General features: G+C 45.0%; 1 protein-coding gene across 1 annotated transcript; it reads right to left on the bottom strand.

Annotated features, from left to right (window-relative positions):
• Positions 1–4,195: 4,195 nt before the first annotated feature.
• Positions 4,196–7,702, bottom strand: MYOCOS (myocilin opposite strand). The gene is made up of 2 exons (XM_060015657.1): positions 7,608–7,702; positions 4,196–4,355 (listed from the first exon to the last, which is right to left on the bottom strand). Exons 1-2 carry the CDS (start codon positions 7,700–7,702, stop codon positions 4,196–4,198), a joined length of 255 nt encoding a protein of 84 aa, XP_059871640.1.
• Positions 7,703–14,281: the final 6,579 nt, after the last annotated feature.

Here is a 14,281-nt window from a genome sequence, read left to right as displayed (position 1 = left end):
GACATATAAGTATAAATACAGATTCAGATATAAAAAGAGATTTAGTATGAGGAATTGGCTCATGCAATTGTGGAGAAGTCCCACTGTCTGCCACCTGCAAGCTGGAGACCCAGGAAAGCTGGTCCAAGTTCCAAGGCTGAAAACTAGGGGAGCCAATGGTGTAAATCTCAGAGCAGGGTAGAAGACCAATGTCCCAGTTCAAACAGGCCAGCAGGGAGCAAAATGGGTGAATTCCTCCTTCCTCCACCTCTTTGTTCTTTTCAGGCCCTAAATGGATTGTATGACACCCACCCTTACTGTGAAGGGTGATCTACTTTACTGAGTCCACCAATTCAAATGCTAACCTCATCCAGACACGCCCTCACAGACGCATCTAGAAATAATGTTTAATCTGGGCACCCCTTGGTTCAGCCAAGTTGACACATAACATGAACCATCACATAGCCCCAACCTCTTAAGACTGTAGCACCCCAGGGCTCACTTTAGGGTTTGTCTACTCATTCGTCTGGTGATCTCGTCTAGCATCATGGCTTTAAATGCCATCTCTAAACTGACAATGCCTCAAATTTATATCTCCAGCCCAGACTGCTCCTGAACTCCAGGTTCATACATTCATTTGCCCACTTGACTTCTCCATTTAAATGTCTGTTAGGCATATTAAGTGAGGAAGAATGGAATTTCTGAGTTTGCCCATCCCACCCGCTCAGATACTCCAAATCTACTCGTCTTGAGGCTGATGGAAACGCCATCCCTCCAGTTGCTCAGACCAAAAATCTTGGGGTCATCCCTTACTCTTCTCTCTCACAACCCCTCATCCAAACCATCAGAAACTTTTATTGGTTCTATCTTCAAATATATATATATCTAGAATCTGACCACCTTTCTCACCATCCCAACTATTACTTGTCCAAATTATCATTGTCTTTTTCCTGGATTACTACAGTAGCCTCTGAAATGATTCTGTTTCCTCCCGTCGTACAGCCTGTCCTCCACACAAACAGCCAGAGCATGCGTCTCCTTTTCTGAACACCCTCCATGCCTTCCCAGCTCATTCAAAGTCAGTCCTTACACAGCCCCACGTGATCTACCTCCTTCCGCCCCCACCAGTGACTTCATCTACTAATGGCCCCTGATTCACTCTACTCCAGCCAAGCCCCACTGGCCCCTTCTCCTTCTCTGGATACACCTTTGTCTTAAGGCCTTTGCACTGGCTCTTCCCTCTGCTCTGATGTCCACACACCTAACTCCATCACTGTCTTCAAGGTTTTACTCAAATATCACCTTCCTAATGAGGCCTACCCAGACCACCCTATTTAAAATTGCAACTCACCTGCTTCTTCCTCTGCCACTTCTAATCTTTCTTACCCTGTCTTATTATTTTTAAATGTCTTTTCCATTACATTTAACATCTCCTAACATATAATTCGTTGTTTTTAAATTATATATACCTTTTGTCAGTCTTCCCCCACTGGAGTGTAAATTCCACAGGGGCAGTGATTGTTTTGTTCAGTAATATGTCCCTAAACCCACTTGCACTGTTGGTGGGAATGTAAATTGATACAGCCACTATGGAGAACAGTATGGAGTTTCCTTAAAAAACTACAAATAGAACTACCATACAACACAGCAATCCCACTACTGGGCATATACCCTGAGAAAACCGTAATTCAAAAGGAGTCATGTACCACAATGTTCATTGCAGCTCTATTTACAATAGCCAGGATATGGAAGCAGCCTAAGTGCCCATCAAAAGATGAATGGATAAAGAAGATGTGGCACATATATACAATGGAATATTACTCAGCCAAAAAAGGAACGAAACTGAGTTATTTGTAGTGAGGTGGGTGGACCTAGAGACTGTCATACAGAGTGAAGTAAGTCAGAAAGAGAAAAACAAATACCGTATGCTAACACATATATATGGAATCTAAAAAAAAAAAAAAAAGATCAGAAGAACCTAGGGGCAAGATGGGAATAAAGATGCAGACCTACTAGAGAATGGACTTGAGGATATGGGGAGGGGGAAGGGTAAGCTGTGACAAAGTGAGAGAGTGGTATGGACATATATACACTACCAAACGTAAAATAGATAGCTGGTGGGAAGCAGCCACATAGCACAGGGAGGTCAGCTCGGTGCTTTGTGACCACATAGAGGGGTGGGATAGGGAGGGTGGGAGGGAGGGAGATGCAAGAGGGAAGAGATATGGGGACATATGTATATGTATAACTGATTCACTTTGTTATAAAGCAGAAACTAACACACCATTGTAAAGCAATTATACTCCAATAAAGATGTTAAAAAATAGACTCATGACCAAGATTTAACAAAGCCAAAATAATAATAATATGTCCCTAGAACAGTGTCCAGCTCACACAGTAGGTACTTAATATTTTGAACACATGAATAAACAGAAAAAATATCCTGGAACTTGCCCAGAAACAATCAGAAATAAAACTACCTCAAGGGGTACCCCTTCCCACCATTTTCCCTCCTTGATTCTATGCTTAACTGGCTGTGTGACCCTAGACTAGTCAGTTAACCTCTGTTCCAGCAGTAATGGAACTTTCTGTAACCACAGTATGCTCTATATCTGTAACATGCAGTATGGTAGCCACCAGCCACATGTAGCTATTGAGCACTTGAAATGTGGCTAGTGCAAGGAACTGAATGTTATATTTAATTTTGATGAATTTATGTTTAGGTAGCTAGTGGCTACCCTATTGGACAGTGCAGGCTTGTTCTCTCATCTGACTGAGGATGAGGTCATGTGTGTGTTGAGCCCCCAGCTGGCGATGACAGGTGCTCCAGGCCTGCTCCCCCTGCTTCACTGCTGCGGTGGCAGACCACAAGAAGGAACCTGACTTCCACATCAACAGCACAGCCTGCTATGTGGGGAGGGGATCTGAGCACACATAAGGGTGGGCTTGGAGGGAGAACGCCCACAAGAACTCTGAAGAAGTGAATGCAATAAAAGATGGCCCTGTTGGGGGCCAGGGTAGGCCACCCCAAAATGTGCTTCAATGGCGTATGGATTACCTTAAATACGTTACCTAAGAAACGGCCAATGCAAGAGGAATACTCTGACCCTCCTTTCTGTCTGACCCTTAAAGTAGGAAATAAATCTCTCACATAAACAGACACACTTATGGTCAGAGAGAGAATTCGGGCTGAGAAGCCTGTAAACAAATCTTGTTACTTCTTTTATTTACTACTCCAAGCCCAAACTGTTTAAATCCTTCATTAATTGAGCACCCCAAAACCTAAATTTCTTTGTCCTACCTGTTCCTTACAAATGTATTGTTTCCTTGTCTAAAAGGTATAAAAACTGCCTGCTTTGGCCACTTCTTTGGTCCCAATTCCATGAGACCTCCATGCACATGAATTAAAATTTATTTCTCTTTCTCCTGTTCATCTGTCTTTTCAATTTTACTATTAGTCCAACCACCAGAACTCAAGAGGAATAGAGGAGGAAATTTCCCCCTCCCCAACGGCAGCTGAGGACATTTCCCAGAAGTGGATTTGAATGATCACCTCTTTAATGCTTTCTGACTCTTCAGAAGAGTCCTGTGGGTCCTTAGAAGCGCTCTGGGGAGTCTTGAGCATGAGACCTAACTAAGGTCCCTCCTCCCTAACTAAGCCGCTCTGCACTTGGCTGCTGTTGAAGTTAAGTTTCTTCTGTTAGAGTTTGAAATTCACTTGAAAATCTCCAAGAAACAAACTTTGAAAATTTCGTCCATCAATGTGAAATGCAGCCCAGTCCAAGCCCAGGAGATGCCACAAAAGGCCACAAAACTGTCACGTCCCAGGCTGAGGTTTGAAAACCCAAACCCCTCAGGGTTCTCTGGAGCTCAGATCTTTAAATTGAGATTTTCGCTCATCCAGGTTTAGTAACAAACACTGAGGCCTGATAATTTTTTTTTTTAATTCAAATACAACTGACTACCATAAGTGTTCTACCGTGTGGCATAAATTAAAGACCAAACAGAGACATCAGAGACTTGGCTTGAGAAACCAAAGATTACTCTAAGTGCATAAGTAAGGATAAACAATGCTCAACAGTGGTTGTAGGAGAAGAAAACTAGGAAAGAAAGAACAAAGATTTTCCAAGAGAGTCTTCAAAGCCAACCCCAGTGACTTCACGGAAACTGTTTTTTGGAGTTTTCTGTCAAAGTCTAGTTCAAAATGATTGATGTTTTAGGTGCTTAAGAAGGAAACTTTGGAGTCTTCAGTTGGAGAAGGAGGTGGGGCTGGGGGTACTTCGGAGCCAGCTGCACTAGGAGGACGAGCTTGTCCCAAATCCATATCTGAGGGTATCTCCCCGGCTTCATCACTTTTCTTGGTAAATCTCTCTTCTCTGGGAAGAAAGGCACACTGAATGTCATTTAAAGGTGGGATTTTTAAAAAGAACCCCCAGATCCCAGCACCTAAAGAGCATACAGTATTTTGGAGGACATCTTGACTCACCTACCCACGTTTACAGAGCCATCACCTGGCAAAGATAAGATACACTCTATTTACACTTTGTGTGTCTGCTCTTCTCAGAGACAATTTAACCATCTCCACTGGTCCCATGGAACCAGTGTAGCTGGGGTCCACCCCTACCAGCCAGCTCTCTGTAGTTTCAGTCCAGGGCAGGCTCTCTCTCTCAATGTTTTATTTGCATACCAGCTATTCTCTGGCTAGTTCAGCCTGGGCTCACTTCAGCTCTCCTTTCTGCCTAGTCACCCCCTGCCCCCCTGTCCCCACCTCCAGCCTGCCAGGTTCTCCTTCCCATCTGCTAGAATGCACCAGGCATCTCCATTCTACTCAGGTCTGGGCAAACCCTGCCTTCAAGGGAATAGGACTAGCCAGTTAAGTGATTAGAGATTCAGAATTAACTGTTCGCTGAATGAACACCTACTCTGGTCTAGGGACTTGGAAATTAACTAGAAACTAACTACATTCAGATTCTCAAGGACAGCTCACCCCTGTTAAGTTTTTCAGCTGAGGAAGCTGAGACAGAAGGCGATTTACCCGGGTCATATGGCCAGTAAAATACAGAACTGGAGGGCTTCCCTGGTGGCGCAGTGGTTGAGAGTCTGCCTGCCAATGCAGGGCACATGGGTTCGAGCCCTGGTCTGGGAGGATCCCGCATGCTGCGGAGCGACTAGGCCCGTGAGCCACAGCTACTGAGCCTGCGCGTCTGGAGCCTGTGCTCCACAGCAGGAGAGACCGCGATAGTGAGAGGCCCGCGCACCGCGATGAAGAGTGGCCCCCGCTTGCCACAGCTGGAGAAAGCCCTCACACAGAAACGAAGACCAACACAGCCATAAATAGATAAATAAATAAAATAAAATAAAAAGGGAGATGGGTCACAAAAGAAAAAAATACAGAACTGGAATCCAAACTCAGATTTCCTGATCACAAGTTCACTGCTGCATCTCCCAGTGAGAGCTGATGCCTAATGTTGCTGCGGGGATGTGGGGGAATGGGGAGGGGCTAACCGGGAAGGAAGCCAGGAGAGGCCCCAGAACTGTGGGATCTCTTCCTTCCTGAGTGGATTTTAGAACATAGTGACCACAGCACCCTGGAGACAATGCCCACTCCACAGTCTAACCAGTGGTGTCAAATTTGCCACGCAGCCCCATCTGTAAAGGTTTAAAACTCCATACCTATGTTAACTAAGAAATTGTACATAATTTTTAAAATCAATTCACTAATATCTTACATCCCAACAAACTCTAAAGTCAAGAAGCACTGTGAACAAACTGGACAGAGGTTCCTATTTCAAATCAATAATTTTTATTTTGAGCCAACTTGTCAGGTTTCACAAAATCATTATTTTTAAGCTCATACTATACCCACAGAACTCAGACCAAAAGTGTCAGCTCTGCCAATTGTTGTTTACTCATATCTGCATTATTAGAATGACTTCAACCCAGGTTTCTTGGCAGAAATTTGTTAGGCCACTTTTCTCTGTTGAGGGTTGCATTCATTAAGACTAGACACAATAGGGCTTCCCTGGTGGCGCAGTGGTTGAGAGTCCGCCTGCCGATGCAGGGGATATGGGTTCATGCCCCGGTCTGGGAAGATCCCACATGCCGCGGAGCGGCTGGGTCTGTGAGCCATGGCCGCTGAGCCTGCGTGTCCGGAGCCTGTGCTCCGCAACGGGAGAGGCCGCAACAGTGAGAGGCCCGTGTACCGCAAAAAAAAAAAAAAAAGGACTAGACACAATAACTTATAAGTCCACTTAACTCACACAGACAAACTGCAACATGTTGGCATTTGCTGCGAGTGAGTGAAGCAGTCCAGTGAAGGTGGCCTTCCTCCAGCTTTGCAGCTCCCGTCCTCCCATCTGGAAAGTCTCAATCTACACACAACCTCCTGACACACAGGGAAGGTGCAGCATCCAACCAACATCAATTTCAATAGAGCTCAGTTTTCCTATAAATTGGAGTCCTAATGTTTTCTTTATATACCTTTATATATGAGATGTCTCAGGCACCTGACTTGATCTGGGGATCTCAGACCAGAGAGAGTGCAGAGCATCCCACAGTGGCCATCGTAGGCTTGCCAGATTTAGCAAAGGAAAATACAGGGTGCCCAGTTAAATTGGAATTTCAGATAAACAACTTTTACTGTAAGTATATCACAGATATCACACAGACTTACTTAGGCCAAAAAAACCCCAAATTTAACTAGGCATCCTGTATTTTATCCACTGAGCCTACAATCAGGGGAAGGTGTCAGGCAGTGGACTTGTTTGAGAACTCCAGCATGCAGCTCAGGCAGCTAACTACTCCAAGGCAGGCAAACCCTCTCCTTTGTGCCAGATAAGCTGTCGAGGCCTCCCCTTGCTAAGGGCATGCTAGCACAGTCCTGGGCACCAGGTGCAGAGTCATGAAGGAGAAAAGCAGTCCTTGCAGGGAGCTTACAGCCTAGCTGGGAATGAGGACAAGCTTCGGGGAGTCCATGCTGTTCCCAAACTTTGCAAAGTCATGCATTTGTACACTGAGAGGGTACATCATAACTTCCAGCTGATTATCAACGTGATCCTCACTCCCCAGTCAAGAGCCACTGACCTGAAGTTCATCCCAGCGCCCTTATCATTGCCTATTGAAGGATCACGTGACAAGGGTCTGTTTCCCACAGTGGGTGACAAAGTGTTTTCTCATCTGTAAAATCTGCCTTGCTAGAGAATGGACTTGAGGATATGGGGAGCGGGAAGGGTAAGCTCTGACAAAGCGAGAGAGAGGGATGGACATATATACACTACCAAACGTAAAATAGATAGCTAGTGGGAAGCAGCCGCATGGCACAGGGAGATCAGCTCGGTGCTTTGTGACCACCTGGAGGGGTGGGGTAGGGAGGGTGGGAGGGAGGGAGACGCAAGAGGGAAGAGATATGGGAACATATGTATAACTGATTCACTTTGTTGTAAAGCAGAAACTAACACACCATTGTAAAGCAATTATACTCCAATAAAGATGTAAAAAAAAAAACAATCTGCCTTGCTGCAATGGATGAATACATTTACATAAACCAGCATCTGGAGGCATTTTACGGCACTTGGTGAGGATCAGCATTTATGTTCCATCCTAACCCCCACCAGAGACCCCGGAAATACCTCATGGTCATGGTGATTCGGCGCTTGGTCACCTCGGAGGCCAGGTCTCTGTAGGGGAGGTTAATGCTGCTGCCCATGGAGCGTTTCTCTGCCATGGCCTTGCACTCAGAGGATTTATATTCACCGCACCTGCGAATCTAAAAGCACCAGCAAACATGCTTCAGGGGCTGGGACTGCTCTGCCTGGGTCCAACATGGCACGGTTTGCAGAGGACTTTCACTGCCATGTTCTCAGTGGGTCCTCCCTACAGCCCACCCCCCCCCCATTCCCCAGTCCCACCCCTGTCACGAGGCAGACATTTTCTCATTCAAATACCTGCTGTGGGGGAAGAGCAAGGTCCTCCCCACCTTAGATAGAACAGGTATTATTAACCCAATCTCATGCTATGGAAACCAAGGGCAGCGATGGTTTCCCCCAGGGAACAGCTGAGGAAACGGAGGCCCAGAGAGGTGAACAGTTTCTCCCCAGGTTGCACAGCTGGGCCCTGTCGGTGCTGCTTCCCCTCTAACGAGTGCCACTTCCATGGAGCCCTTCTCTCACAGGGCTGTTTGGCATCACTGACACACGCAGAGCCGCCCTCTTCCTGGAGCACTTACCTTCTAAAGAACAGGAAAGAGACATAGGATTGACAAGGCTACTTATTCAGATATGCACCTGGCAGAGATACTGGAGGCTTGATATTGAGAAGAAAAATAACAGCAGTGAGACCTCTTTAGTGTCGGATGTGGGATATCCTTTTACAGTATTCTGTTTGGTAACCACAGTAACTCGCAAGATAAGTTATTATGATCCCCATTGAGCCAATGGGGAAACGGAGCAGCAGAGAAATTAGGTAGCTTCCCCAGGGGGAATAGACCTAGAATCTCAACCTACGTCTGCCTGGCTTCAAAGACTCCAGTACAGAGTCAAGTGACCCTCCAGTTCTGCCTCGGTGCCAAGCCATTTCCAAAGGAGTAAGGGATGAGTCTTCATTCCTGGATACCTGGTCACACTTACGGGGTGACATGGCCGTTCTCAGAACGTGAGTTGCAATGGCCTGAGCTCGCCAGCCTGGTCTGCTGGCTGGAAAGGTTTGTTCTTAGGAGGAAGCCCAAATGACTCACCTTTTGATTCCAGATCAGCTCACGATATGACCCTTTCCACACCTCAGCTCATGGTCTTTGAAGAAATGCCCTCATTCTGTGCAGTCTCTGTTCCCACACGTCAGTTACTCCACCGTCTCAGAGAAGGAAAAGTCTAAAACCACCACTACTGCCGCCAACTGCCTCCCAGACTTTTTAAATCCTCCTGTAGTCAATCTCTCTCAAGAGCTTGAGTTAATTGATTGATTTTTGCCCTTCAAAGGTAGCAGCTGGGACTTTCCTGGTGGTACAGTGGTTAAGACTCTGAGCTCCCAATGCAGGGGGCCTGGGTTCGATATCTGGTCAGGGAACTAGATCACCCATGCATGCCGCAACTAAGAGTTCACATGCTGGAGCTAAGGAGACCGCGAGCTGCAACTAAGGAGTCCACCTGTTGCAACTAAGACCCAGTGCAACTAAATAAATAAATAAGTTAGCAGCTGACACAGATTTTCCCTGCAGAATTGACCTTGATGAGAAATCTCCAAAGATGTTGCAGCAGGGGAGATGGGTCTTGAGCGCAAAGCAGGGCAAGAGCCTTGGGCGACATGAGCAACGACGAAGCACAGAAAGAGGCTGGAAAGCATGACCTGTTACTACTGACTACATTTAAAAAGCTAATTCATGTACAGCTGTCCTCCCAGCACCATCATAATAATTGATCCCACTCCTTCCTGATGACTCAGCACTTCTGCTGAGGCGGCAGGTGCTTTGACTTTGAAATAAAAGGTATTGACTGATTTCATGACTCTCACTTTTGAGCTGCATGATCTTGGGCAAGTAATTTAACTTCTATAAGCCTCAGTTTTCCTACCCGTAAAAGAGGAGTAATACTCATAGCAGCACTATTCACAATAGCCAAGATATGAAAACAAACTAAATGTCCATCGACAGATGAATGGGTAAAGAAGAAGATGTGGTGTGTATACACACACACACACACACACACACACACACACACACAATGGAATACTACTCAGCCATAGAAAAGAATGAAATAATGCCATTTGCAGCAACATGGATGGACTTAGAGATTATCATACTAAGTCAGTCAGAACGAAAAAGACAAATACCATATGATATCGCTTACATGTGGAATCTAAAATATGACACAAATGAACCTATCTATGAAACAGAAACAGACTCACAGAGAACAAACTTGTGGTTGTCAGTGAAGGGGGAGTGGGGGAGAGATGGAGTGGGAGTTTGGGATTAGCAGATGCAAACCATTATATATAGAATGGATAAAAAACAGGGTCCTACTGTATAGCACAGGGAACTATATTCAATATCCTGTGATAAACTATAATGGAAAAGAATTTTTAAAGAATGTATATATATATATAATTGAATCACTGTGCTGTACAGCAGAAATTAACACAACATTGTAAATCAATTATACTTCAATTACAAAAAGTAATAATCTCTACAAGGGCAGTTGTGAGGATTGAGAAAATATTTGCAAAAATCCCTAATTTAACCTTTTTTGGGCTTTTAAAATGTTTAAATTCGTGTTTATATACACATACACACACACATATATATATATACATATATATACATTTAGCCCAGGATGAATATGAATATGTGTGTATACTGCCCTTGATGTAGTAACATGAATGTAAGCCTTTTCCTCACAAACTCAATTATATACTTTTTGAAAGTAGGAGCCCTATTTTTTTTTAAATTTTTTTATTTTTGGCTGTGTTGGGTCTTCATTGCTGCGTGCAGGCTTTCTCTAGTTGTGGTGAGCGGGGGCTACTCTGTTGCAGTGCACAAGCTTCTCATTGGGGTGTCTTGTCTTGTTGCAGAGCACGGGCTCTAGGCACACGGACTCAGCAGTTGTGGCTCGCAGGCTCTAGAGCGCAGGCTCAGTAGCTGTGGTGCATGGGGTTAGTTGTTACGCATCATGTGGATGTTCTCGGACCAGGGCTTGAACCCGTGTCCCCTGAATTGGCAGGCAGATTCTTAACTACTGCACCACCAGGGAAGCCCAGGAGCCCTATTTTTTCCCTCCCTCCTAACCCAGGCTTGGCACAGTGTTGAGTTCCTAGTGGGATCCCAACAATTACTTAAATTAAATCAGAAACTGCAATAGCATTGTGTTCCCATCTGTCTCCTTTAGCCATGTGATTACTAAAGTCTAACATAATCAAATTTCTCTATTGTGTTTGAATATGTCAGAAACAATTATTGGTTTGTTTTGTGTTTGTCTGGTGTTCTTTTGGCCCAATGACTTTGGAGAACGAAGTCTGAGCTCTTAAGTAGGAACCCTTGGGAAGTTTGCTGTCGTCAGATATATCTGAATGATTAACAGCAATACAAACCTGGACAAACCCCTACCTCCTCTGCTAGCCATCCTTTATGATATTCCATACAAATCTAAAACATGTTTCTGAACCCTGACATCCAAACATGAAGTTGACACTTCAGATGTGTAAGAAGAAGCCCTGGTAATAGAGTAGTTTGGTGGTAAGAGAATCGGTATTTCTATCCATTAACTATAATGAAATCACATTAGAAATTAGCTGCTACTTGTGAGATAACATGTGTTAAAGCTGGGGTTCATGAGGGGCAGGACCAGAATAAAGACGCAGACGTAGAGAATGGACTTGAGGACACGGGGAGGGGGCAGGGTGAGCTGGGACTACATGAGAGAGTAGCACTGACATATATACACTACCAAATGTAAAACAGATAGCTAGTGGGAAGCAGCCGCGTAACACAGGGAGATCAGCTCGGTGCTTTGTGACCACCTAGAGGGGTGGGATAGGGAGGGTGGGAGGGAGACGCAAGAGGGAGGGGATATGGGGATATATGTATGCGTATAGCTGATTCACTTTTTAATACAACAGAAACTAACACAACATTGTAAAGTAATTACACTCCAATAAAGATGTTAAAAAAAAAAAGCTGGGCTTCAAAACATGGTCTACCTGACACCAAAGTTCACATATTTAATGACTGCGGTTTTCCACTCACAAAATAGAATAAAATGAAAACATGTATTCTCTAAAAAACAACAGAAAACTATACAACTACCCATATTACTCATTTTACAACAGGGGAACTGAAACTTCTCTCTTAGGCTCTCTCAGCTACGTGGAACAAAGACCAAGGGATAGGGATTGTTGGGAGGATATGCAGGCAAAAGAGGGACAGGAATCCTCCTGGAAGAACAGGATGGGTCACCCTGCTGTGCCTCCCAGGAAGACTTGAACTGCGAAAGCCAAAGTGGAGACACCTCTAGGGACTATATTATCTTGCCATCCCTACAGCTACAAAAACTTCTGGCTCTAGCAGTCTACCCTGAACGGGATTCAGTTAGTCTCCATCTCTGCAAGATGTATAAGCCGGGTATAATTTTTATAGGCATAGATGCCTAGCTGAGGTAACAGGATAATTAGCACTAACACAGGTGTGTGAGTCCCTCAAGTCTACTCTCAGCTCCCTTGACCCCCTCTCTAGTCTGCATTTGCTTGGCTGAGTGCCAGCCTAAGTTACATTCACCTCTCTACCTCTTGAAGCTCCAACACACACCTTGATGACTACTCACTTGAAATTCATGACGGCAAACTTCAACTGGGTACTTATCTCAGGCCTAGAAACCTTCTCATCTCTTCCCAAACCTCCAACCCTTCTTCCTAATTCTCATTTTCAGCTGAGGAAAACAGCGACAATCAAGAGAACTTCCAAAAGTACCCACCACCCACCCATCTACCCACCTTCCAGCTTTTGTGCCATATTGTTTGCCTCTTCTCCCGTTACTATCAATGCCTTTTCAGAGACCAGTGCTTGCACTCGGACACCTGACCCCATCCTCTCTCATCCACATCAGGTCTTCACTCCAGTAATCCTCTCCTCTTGAATATCAAATGTCCCCTCTCTACTGGATCTTTCCCATCAGTGTTCAAACATTATTTCTCCCATCTTAAAACTCTGTCTTGAATCCAGTTTTCCCCACCGCAAAACAAGTCAAGAAAAATTTCTTGAAGAAGAGTTGTTTGTATTCATTGTCTCCAATTGCTTTCCTTCCATCCTCTATCAAATCCACGCCAGTGGTGAATTACCAAAACAACGCTCCTCTCACTCAGCCATCAGTAGCGTTTGAAACAGTAGATCACTCCCTCCCCCTTGAAACATTTCCTCATTGGCTTCCAGGACACCACACGTCTCCTGCCCCAACCTCACTGGTTACTCTTTCTTAGTTCCCTTTGCTTGTTTCTTTTCATCTTCCTAAACTCTTAACATTAGAGCATCCAAGGCTCGGTCCTTGAATCTCTTCTCTACTCTCATTTCTCTGTTGATCTCATTTAGTCACATCATTAAATTCCATCTCTAGGATGATGACATCCTGTCTGTCTCTCCAGATCTCTCTCCTGAACCACAGACTGATACATCAACTGTCCACTTGACATCTCCATTTTACTAATAAACACTTAACTCAAAACGCCTAAGAATCAACTCTTGATCAACTCCTTCAAACCTGCTCTACCTGCTGTCTTCCCCATTTCTGTTAATGGCAACCCCATCCATTCAGCTGCTTGAGCCTCAAATCTAGAAGTCATCTTTGTCTTATCTCTCTCCTCTCTCTCAAACTCACATTCAGTCCGTCAACAGATGGATTTTGAGCTCAACTTTTCAAGTTATATCCAGAATCCAGCCACTTCTCACCACCCTCACTGTTACCTGCCCTTGTCCGCAACTCATCATTATGCTTGGCATGGATAATTGCAAAAGCCTCCTAACTGGCCTGCCTGTTTTCATCCTTGCCCCTCCTTCAACACACAGCCAGAGCAATCCTTTAAAAATATGTCATGTTCCTCCTCTGCTCCAAACCCTCCAATGGCTTTCCATTTTTACTCAGAGTAAAAGCCAAAAACCCTTGCAATGGCCTTCAGAGCTTATTACAATTTGCCTCCTTCCCTCACTCCCAATTTCTCTGACCTCGACAATTGTTACTCCCCCTTTTTCTCACTCTGGCTTCCTCGTGTTCCTGAACACCCGGGGACACTCCCTCTTCAAGCCAGGCTTTGCACTTGCTGTTGCCTCTGCCTGGAACACGCGGCCCCAAATATCTACATACCTTGTTTCCTCTGTTCCTTCAAGTCTTCGTTCAATTTTGCCTGCACAGTGATGCCTTCCTCGTGTACTCCATTTAAAATATAGAAAAAAACATAGGTTTTTGCCTGCTATACTCCCTGCTGTATCTCAACACCTGAAACAACATCCAGCGCATCGTAGCTGATGCTGTGGCACGTCATCCAGATCCTCTTTCTGGCTGAGGCACTCGTTTCCCCAGATGCTAGGAGTGTTGGCGGCTGATGGCTTTCAGGTGAGTCCCTCTCCAGGCATTGCTTTCAGCTGAAGACAGTTGCCTCAGCCCCTCCCCTAGAGACAAATGATAGCCCTCATCCAATGACTGACCAGTGTAGGGGTATGAATGCCCAGACCCATCCTACCTCAGGAGCTGCCTATAGAATCAACCGAGGCCTTTGTTGTAATTATCGATACATGGCAATTCAGCTTCTCTCTCCCATGGCTACTGATGCA

Source organism: Delphinus delphis, chromosome 1 (genome assembly GCF_949987515.2).
Source record: "Delphinus delphis chromosome 1, mDelDel1.2, whole genome shotgun sequence".
Classification (NCBI taxonomy): Eukaryota; Metazoa; Chordata; class Mammalia; order Artiodactyla; family Delphinidae; genus Delphinus; species Delphinus delphis.
The sequence above is the reverse complement of the archived record's forward strand: the minus strand, read 5'-3'. Positions and strand labels throughout refer to the sequence as shown.